The sequence below is a fragment of the Rhamphochromis longiceps genome, linkage group LG14 (genome assembly GCF_057381845.1).
Source record: "Rhamphochromis longiceps isolate RC_006_pf linkage group LG14, R_longiceps_female_GT1.1, whole genome shotgun sequence".
In the NCBI taxonomy this organism is placed as follows: domain Eukaryota; kingdom Metazoa; phylum Chordata; class Actinopteri; order Cichliformes; family Cichlidae; genus Rhamphochromis; species Rhamphochromis longiceps.
In genome coordinates this window covers 15,732,851-15,742,165 of record NC_140570.1, presented here as the reverse complement: position 1 = coordinate 15,742,165, position 9,315 = coordinate 15,732,851, and the positions used below count along the sequence as shown (strand labels likewise).

At 40.4% G+C, this 9,315-nt stretch overlaps 1 protein-coding gene across 1 annotated transcript; it reads left to right on the top strand.

Moving 5' to 3' along the window:
* Positions 1-8: 8 nt before the first annotated feature.
* On the top strand, positions 9-8,735 carry pdcd10a (programmed cell death 10a). The gene is made up of 8 exons (XM_085380046.1): positions 9-254; positions 1,831-2,024; positions 5,341-5,394; positions 5,599-5,716; positions 6,353-6,479; positions 7,244-7,322; positions 7,431-7,513; positions 7,952-8,735. The coding sequence occupies exons 2-8, from the start codon at positions 1,935-1,937 to the stop codon at positions 8,097-8,099; spliced, it is 699 nt and encodes a 232-aa protein (XP_085236172.1). The 5' UTR covers positions 9-254; positions 1,831-1,934; the 3' UTR covers positions 8,100-8,735.
* Positions 8,736-9,315: the final 580 nt, after the last annotated feature.

Here is a 9,315-nt window from a genome sequence, read left to right as displayed (position 1 = left end):
GACAATAAAACTTCCTGAACGAGACGTAACCCAAAACAAGACGGGAAGATAACTCAACAACACGTCCCCGCCTTCATTCAGCTTTATTTAGTCGCACTTCATAAGGAGGCAACTGGAGTGCTAACAGAACAGATTGAATCACCTGCTCTCGAAGCTGCTGTTCTAACGTTAGTTCGTTACCTATAGACGTGATTTGCTGTTTTCCGGTCAACGGTCCGCCGCTTCTCTCATCACTGGCAGCCATCTTTTATCAGGTAAGGCTGGTACCGAAAGTTTGAGCTCTTTGGATTTTATTTTTAATGTAGTTTGGCGTGCCTGCTAACCACCACATAAACTGGTAAAAGACCTGTGATGGAGCTGAGAAGCAGGGCAACCTCAAATATAGTGACTACTACAGCGAGGTCGGTACCCTTTCAGAAAAGGGCAAAATAAGGGAGTTCAAAACAAACAAAAAAAATTATAATACTTTGATTTATAAATGTCAATAGTGAGTTATGACCGTAACCTTTTCAGAGCAATACGCCTCTCTTTGATCCAAGGGTCATTTCACAGAGAACTCTAAAAAAAACAAACCACCCCGGTGGTTTTAAACGGCCCCAGATATTCATGCTGCTCTGAACACTTTTTTGTTATTCTCCCCCCTTTTTTATTTCCAGGAAGAGCTACATTAGTCTATGCAAATGACTCAGAAGGGGCTGTAATAACCTTTTGTCCTGGCATACACTGAATGATTGGTCTGCATTCCATATATCTGTGCCAAATGCTACCATTACCTCTCTGTCTTGGCCTGCACTAAGATTTGCCACACCTTAGTCATTTATGGTTCAGGGAAGTAACAGAGTCTGCAGTGTTACCTTTTTTGGCACATGTAATTGTATATGACGTATCCCTTATAACTAGAAACCAGTGCAATCCTTCCTGTAACCATGGCTGTTGTAAACACTGATTAAACCTCCGTTTAAAATCCTTATCAGATATAATAATGTCACACTGGACCTGTTTACAGTTTTACTCTCTATGCACGAGAGAGTGCCAAAGGGCAGAACCAAGCATCTGATAAACCTAAGAGCACTCTCAGTTATGGCAGAAAGTCACAGGGTGACGACTTGTCTCGCTCTTGTTTCATTCACCCGTGTGAATAGTGAGCTCGTATAAAAAGGCCTTATTTAATTAGGGATTTGTTGTACGAATGGAGATTGTCACATAGAGCCAATGTAGGTGAGCAAAAACTGGTCCTGTGAATTCCTGTGTCACCAACAGTAAAAGAGACAGAATACAGGCCTGCAAAAGAGGATGTGCTGGATCTTCCTCTTATTATTATTTATGACTAACCTGGTCTGGGGGGGAAAACAAGCTTAAAAACCAATACCAAGGTCGTATATTTATCACACCGCCTTGCTTTATTGCGGCAGTCATTTTCAGAAGAGCGTGGTTTTCTGGTACAGGTGTGACTCGTGCCTGTTTTGTCGGCATTGCACCCAGTGGAGCAGTAAAGCACAGTCTTTTAAGTGGTGTGGCTGTTATGGAATGATCATATCTGTGACTGAAAGACTTTCTTGGAAGAAGTAAACATGGGGTTTGATCTTGTTTAATTGCACAAAAATTTATAGAATTAGAGTGCTCCAGTTGAAATTTTGTGGAACCAGTTCTCTACCTCCTCACTACAATAGAGACATGTTTAAACAGGATAAATTTAGCCTGGTTGTAAACATGGATCATTTTATTTATTTATCTAGTTTTTTTTTTTTTTAATCCCTTACACAGTTGTTTTTGTCAACTACCATCCATCTTTCCCTGCTTGTTCTCCCATCGTGCTCTTTTCTTCTTTAGATCCTTGTCTGCTCCCATTCTGTCAGTCTTCATGACTGATTGAATGCAGTGAAACCGGCATCAGTGGACGAGTGCACGCACAGGGGTCCATCGATTGGTCAAGGATGACCATGGGAGACATGAAGAATGATGCAGCTGCTGCCTCGCTGGCTCCGATGGCTCTCTACACCGTGATGTTTCCTGTTTTTAAGGAGGTAAAGAATAAAAAAAAAAAAAAAAAAGAGAGTTTGTGACCTTAGAAGAAAATTGGAATGAGACTTTCGGTAAATAGTCAGTTCAAGCTGGGGTTGTATTTAACTGTGGAAAGGCTTTTGTGTGAGGTTGCAGAGTTGATGGTGTAGCCGAATAGAAATACGGAAACGGTAGTGTTAACAAGAACAAGTGGTGGAGAATGAGCGGTAATGAGAAGTGAGCAGGCTGCTACTATTCATGTTGTTCAGCTGATGGTAAATCTGAGTGACTGTCAGTATCTCTGAAGGGTTTTTTTTATCCATGTGAAGCATCTCTGTGTATCACACCTGCACGATTACAGGTTACACTTTTCCATTGTCTTTTTTTTCTTTTCTTTTGTTATCATTAAAGACCCAGAAAAGGAGTTGAAAACAGTTTTTAAAATGGGGAATTTATCTGTTTCCCAACAGCCATTTTGTCTTGATATTCACTCACCAGATAATTCATCAGATACACTTTGACACAAAGAATTAAGGCAGTTCTGAAGACATAGATTCAACAAGATCATGGAAACACCCATAAGGGGAATCTCCCATTGCAGCACCTCCCGAAGGTGTTCTATTTGATTAACTTCTATTTCTTGTGGAGGCCATTCAAGTACAGAGAACTTATGGTCATGTTCAAGTAACATGGTGTGCTATCCTGGTGGAAGTAACTATCAGAAGATGGGTACACTGTGGTTACAAAGAGATGGACCTGGGCACCAACAATACTCAGGTAGGCTGTAGGCTGTGGGGTTTAAACAATGTTAGTTGGGACATGGAGACAAACTTTTTTGGTTGTATACTGCAGAACTGGTCTAAAAATGATACATGTCTGTTAAGAGCTTTAATTGTTGCAAGTAAGAAAGGTATAACTAAGAAAGGGTCCTTGCAAGATATACCGACCTTGTCATTATGGTAGAGATTTATAGGATGGAGGAGGTAACAGCTTATGTCAGTGACAGAGTGTGTTGGTTCCGTTTGTGTTGGGATAAGTGGGTCCTATATGCCAATACTCATAAGCCGGATCTTCTCCTCAAAGCTTGAAACCACCAACCTAGCTAATTGGTCACTCCCGACTGTTTTTTGTTGTTGTTGTTGTTGTTGTTGTTGTTTTTTCTTTTTCTCTTTCTCTTTTTCTTTTTCTTTCATTTTGTTTTTCCCTTGTAAATTGTGTTAATTAATGCCTGTAATCACCTTCGTGAAGTAATAGTTTAGAAATAAAGAATTAAAAAAAACAAAAAAACAATGTTAGTTGGTACCAAGGGTGCTAATATCCACCAGCCTGAACTGTTGATACAGGGGAGGGTGGATCCATGCTTTCATGTTGTTCTGACCCTACCATCCAAATGTGGTAGCAGAAATTGAGACTCATCAAAGCAGGCAACATTTTTTCCCCAATCTGATGTTGACCAGTTTTGTGTGAACTGGAGCCTCAGTTTCCTGTTCTTAGCTGACAGGAGTAGTACCCAGTGTGGTCTTCTGCTGTGTAGCACATCTGCTTCAAGGTTTGTTGTTTTGCTCTTCTGCACACCTTTTAATAAGTGCTTATGAGTTATTGTTGAGTTCCCTTTAGCTCAAAGCAATCTGGTCAGTGTCCTCTGACACAAACAAGGCAGTTTTTGCCCAGAAACTACCACTCACTGGATATGTCTTATTTCTTTCTTTTTTTGGCGTGGGAGCTGGGGAGGGGGGGGGGAATTTTCTGTAAACCTTAGAGATTGTTGTTTGGGAAAATGTCAGTAGATCAGCAGTTTCTGAAATACTTAGACCGCCTTTTCTGGGAACAATTATCATGCTATAGTCAAAGTCTCCTAAATTACCTTTCTTTCCTCATTCTGATGCTCAGTTTGAACTTCAGCAAGTCATCTTGGCCAAGTCTTCATGTCTCAATGCAATGAGTTGCTGTTATGTGATTGGCTGATTAGACACTTGCATTATCGAGCAGTTTAATGAGAGTATCTAATAAAGTGGCTGGTAAGCGTTTAAGGTCGTTTAATGAAGGTTCTGTTTTGTTTAAGGCAAGGTCAGTAACACCTGTATTTACCTGCACCTTTAAGCTAGCTCAAAATTAATGCTGTCCATCCCACGGACTTTTCTCAAATCTCGTGGTGATAGATCCTTCTCTGTGGCAGGTCCCAGACTTTGGAATAGTCTCCCCCTAATTATTAAATCTGCACAAACACAATTTAAATCATTACTAAAGACACATTTTTATGCCCTGGCTTTTAACACACTATGACCCAAGCATTTTTGTCTTATTTGAAATAGTTTTAGTTATTGTTTTAATTCTTTTATTGTCCTATTATTGTTTTATAATGTTATTATTGTATTACATTGTTGCTTTTTAATGCCATTTTTATATTGTTAAGCACTTTGTGCAGCATCGACTGTTTGAAATGTGCTATATAAATAAACTTGACCTTGACCTTAAGCCCAAAAAGGCTGCTTTTGTTTGCAAAAAATAATCAAACATATTAAATGAAATCTTTCAGCTCTTTACATTATTTTTCAGTCGTTGAACTGAAAAAAAAGCAGTCAAAAGCCCCAATATCAGCTAATAGCCATGTTTCACTGATATATTGGTGCGCTGCTGTTTTTTATTTGCCCATTATCATGTCTTTCATTTATGTCTTTTGTTATTTAGCATTTGCTTGTGGACTTCTGAGTATTAAGGGGAGGAATTTGTGGTAAATAAAGAGGAATTAAAACAATGTACATGTAAACATAACAAAAATTTAAAACCCATTTTGTTTTTTGGGGTTTTTTAAAAAAAAAATTATTATTATTATTATTATTTTTTAAGCAAATTACTGGGTAACACAAACCTACTCGGCAGTTATCCCCTGGCTTAAATTGGTTTCTGCAACTTGCTAATTTCAGCTTTTGTCACTCCTGATTGCTCTCATTGTTTTTCTGCTGTGCTTTCAAGGTGTTATTGTTTACAGTATGAAATTATCTTATTGAAAAACTATCGATTTCACGGTGCGCAAACCAACAAGCAGCAATCTGGAGCTGAAGAAGCAAAGACCTGCCTAATGCCAAAATATCAGCTCAGAGAAACTGAATGTACTTCGATTCTTTCGAGGTTAACAATAGAATCCAATTCAGTCCACACGGATTTTCACATCTCAGCATCACGGTGTCCTCTTTTAACACGGTGGGATCCTTAGCTTTCATGTACTTTTTACAGAATTACATTTCAGCACAGACAAAAGGCCATGGTAAGAGCTAAGCTGTGTGAGTGTTAGTTTTACCGCTGGCTTATTCTTGTGTGTTTGTGTATTACAACTTGCAGTTGGAGAAGATCAATTTATCAGCAGCGCAGACCTTGAGAACAGCTTTTATAAAGGTAAAGTTTTCTCTTAAAGTTTGTTTGCTTGCATTTCATGGACAAAACTGCCATCCTTCTTGTATCGACTCTGCCTGTACCCTTCACTTTGTAAATCCTCTTTACAGCAGCTTAGTGATTTATAACTTTGATTATAGTTTTATTTTCGCAAAACACCAAGGGTGACTGTGAGTCCTCAGCAGCTGCATGTTTGTGTGTCTCAAGGCAGAGAAGGAGACCCCGGGCCTTACCCAGGACGTTGTTGTCAAAATATTGGAAAAGAAGAAGTTAAAAATTAACTATAACGAGTCTCTGCTTCGCATGGCTGGAGATGATATGCAGGGTAGGTTTGGTTTCTTTTATTTGGTGTTTTTTGTTTTGTTTTTTGTTTTTTGTACTCTGCTGTAGACCAGAATGTGCACTTAAAGATGAAAGCTGTGGGAATACCAACTTGGTTTTTCTTTGGTTTCTGTGACGGCCCAGTCCTGTGCTGCTGCAGCACAGATATCCACTGGGGGGAGCTGTTTCCACACAAATCAACCCCTCTGTCTGCTTTCAGTTGTTCCCTTGTTTCTGTCTGTAATTGAATTCCTTGTGCCGAGTGTACAGTGATTGATGGTAGTAATGAATTCACACACACACACACACACACACACACACACACACACACACACACTGGATGAATTTTAAATGTACCTCCTGCATGGCACATCCCAAGTTCTACCTTAATCCGGCTTTTCACTTAACAAACTCAACACGTTACTGTCCCTAACATGTGTGTGTTTTTGTGTGTGTGTGAGTGCACACGCATGTACACATACTCCTGATGCTGTGTTCATTTTTCACACTTGCACTGTAGACATAGGTTTTTAACACGTCACCAATATTAATTTCATGAGTTCTGCCGACTGCTGACGTGCCCATTGCTGCGAGGAGTTTGAGCTCTGTCTTTTGTTCTCTTCCTCTCGGTGTTTTTCAGAGTTGATGATTGACAGGAAAGAGCCAGAGTTCCAGGAGCTGAACGAGAGGGCCCGAGCTCTGAAACACATCCTAAGCACCCTGCCTGATGAGATCAATGACCGAATGGGCTTGCTACATACCATCAAGTAAGACAGCTGTGTGTGTGAATGTGCACGTGTGTTGCAGTGTGACGTAAATCAGGTTCACTACTACATGCAAAATTTCGATCAGATTAAGTGATTAAAGTAGCAGAAAGCAAGCCCTTTTGACTTACAACATCTCGATGGTTGATTAAAAGTGAAAGAGTTGGCTTTTAGTAACTGTTCTCCAATTAATATTTCATTATATGCACTAAGACGCTGCCTGGCATTATTACATAGCTCTCATTTCTTTTATTCCAACTGGCCAACCGGAGCATGTCTTTGTTTCTAAGCCGTAAGATTCCTTTCAAAGGTTGAGCAGTGTGCACAGCAGTGATGGCGAAACTATTAACGTCCCTGTCCGCCGCGCTGCACGCACGCTATAGAGAGAAAGTGAGAGATGTTTCATCTTCTTGGCCCACTTTGCCATTATTTTGATGGAATTCAATGAGTCAGTGCTTAAGTTACTTACCCAGCGGAGGGCTTAGAAATAAAATCAATTCAAAGGGAATGCTAAGAAATTAAAGTTATGAAACGGCAGATTTCAAGTGCATGCGAGGGGAGAGGGAGAGAGAGAGAGACAGAGAAAGAGAGTTGAAGGTGAGAGCGTGTTTGTGAGAACAGGGGGAAGAAAGGGGAGACAACGAGCTGGATCAAAGGACTGTAGTTTCAGGGTATCAGTGCCTGATAAAAACAGACAGATTTGAAGATTTCTCTATATTTTTTTTTTTTCTTTCTAACATGGACTCACTTGTGCGTGTCATCCGCAGAGATGTTGCCAGTGCCATCAAGGAGCTGCTAAACACTGTTAATACTGTCTTAAGGAAATACCAACATCAGAACAGACGGGTAAGTGGATACATTAGTAAGTTTAAGAAAAAAAAAAGTGCCTGTGCGCACAAACACAGTTGCTGTGAAATAAGTGGAGCTGAAAGGCTGTCTGTATTTATTGGTTAGGTAGTGGAACAGCAGAAGAAAGAGTTTGTGAAATACTCCAAGAGCTTCAGTGACACTCTCAAAACCTACTTCAAAGATGGAAAGTAAGACACTGTTTCTAGTGTATTTTTTTTACCCCTTTTCTTTTTTTTTTCTCCATCACATCTTCAACCTTTTCTCATTCGTGTCTGCACACATAGCCACCAACGCATTCACTAGTCGTACACACCCACCCACGCCTGCACGCCTTGCCTGTTTGCATAGACGCTCACGCGCACACCCACTGTCACCCATGTAAATGGTGGTTGTTTGATCACAGGCCCGCTACCATCAAATCCACCAATGCTGAATAATTCCCTTGACCCACTTCCTGTGGATCCATCCTGGCTTGTGTTCTCTGAAGCCTGACATTCTCTATTCCAGCCAGATCAAAGTGTTCCCCGGATCAATCCTAATATTGTTGCCACGCTTTTCGGGTTTTTTTTTTTCTCCCCGTGTGAGTGACACGTGTGTCCTTGTCTTTCTGTTCCGGTTGTTTCCAGAGCAGTAAATGTGTTTGTCAGCGCCAACCAGCTCACCCACCAAATCAACATGATAATGCGGGCCTTCAAGACTGGCGGCCCAGCGGCGGCGGCCCGAGAAGACGCGAAGAACAGACGCGCGCAGACACAGGAGAAGCGTTTTCATTAGAGGACAGGCGAAACAAGGCTTTTTATTTGTAAAGGTGTTTTATTATTTTTTTTGGGGGGGGGCTGTATAATTTATAATTCTGTGGCTCTGAGGGGAGATCAGGTAGTTTCGAGTTTCAAAGCACGTCAGGCTGACAGTAATTTCTGGGGATTTTTTTTACTCTTTAATGTTGTTCTTTTATCAGATTCTTAAGTCAATATTTTCTACGCTCCCCTCTGCATTTTCCACTCTGTTCAGATCATGTCAGTGTTTCCCTTGTCCTTAAAAGTTTGGCAATTGCATATAAGTCCTTAAAAGTTATCATTTTGGCAATTACTAATATCCAGCCAATACGGTTTGTAGTCATTTGTAATTTGATTGATTTGCCAAAGACCAAGATGCCATCTTTAAATGTTTTGTTTTTTGTTATTTTGTTCTGACCAAAAGCCCACTGATTCTAACCCTTTTTCTTTAGCTCCCCATAGGTATTATCTATATGTGCCATGTGTATATACATGTATACTTAACTGGACTTCTACGCAGATGTCTCTGATTATGAACATATTGTCTCTTTGTCACCTTCTGTTCAACTCCTACTCTGTAGTTTTCATGACGTTTTCAAGGCCAGTGAAAATAAAATGAAGGGACCTGAACTTCTTTGAGAACTCTTAAAGAAGTCATGACGAGTTAAACCACTTTTCTTCTTCTTCTTCCTCTTGCAAATTAAAGAGTTCTGACGTGTGAGAAAGATTTTTCCAAAAGTGGGTCTCTCTTCAGATTTGTATTGTTGTATGAGAGTGCTTCATTTTCGCTCAGTTGCCCTTGTGTTCTCTTTTCTTCGACTGCGCCTCTTTCCTCCCAGAACTAAGAGCCGTACCAATTTTTTTTTTTTCTTTCTCCTTCCCATTCCAGCAACTTCATTCTTCTCCCTGTATAATAGTGGATTTTCCATGGTGGATTTGTGGAGGGCTATTTTGGGCTCTCTGCTGGCTCCTACATGCACCACTGTAATCCAATTGTGATAGTGTTAATTTTTAAAGCTTTATTATTGAAATTGCTGAGACCTAATTTTCCGATCCTGTCACTGTTGACGGCCGCCATAATCAGCTAATTCGAGTTATTGAAGACCATTAAGTCACACACGGAGATTGGCCATGGTCACTGGAGCAGCAGGAAGGAAGGGCGGTGATTACATCTTTGTTGGATTTACTGTTTGATGCTTTCCACCATGCGAGCT

Coding starts and splice junctions, on each gene's coding strand:
- pdcd10a (XM_085380046.1), top strand. CDS start 1,935: ATGACCATGGGAGACATGAAGAATGATGCAGCTGCTGCCTCGCTGGCT. Junction 2,025..5,340: donor TGTTTCCTGTTTTTAAGGAG/GTAAAGAATAAA, acceptor TACAACTTGCAG/TTGGAGAAGATCAATTTATC. Junction 5,717..6,352: donor GGCTGGAGATGATATGCAGG/GTAGGTTTGGTT, acceptor GGTGTTTTTCAG/AGTTGATGATTGACAGGAAA.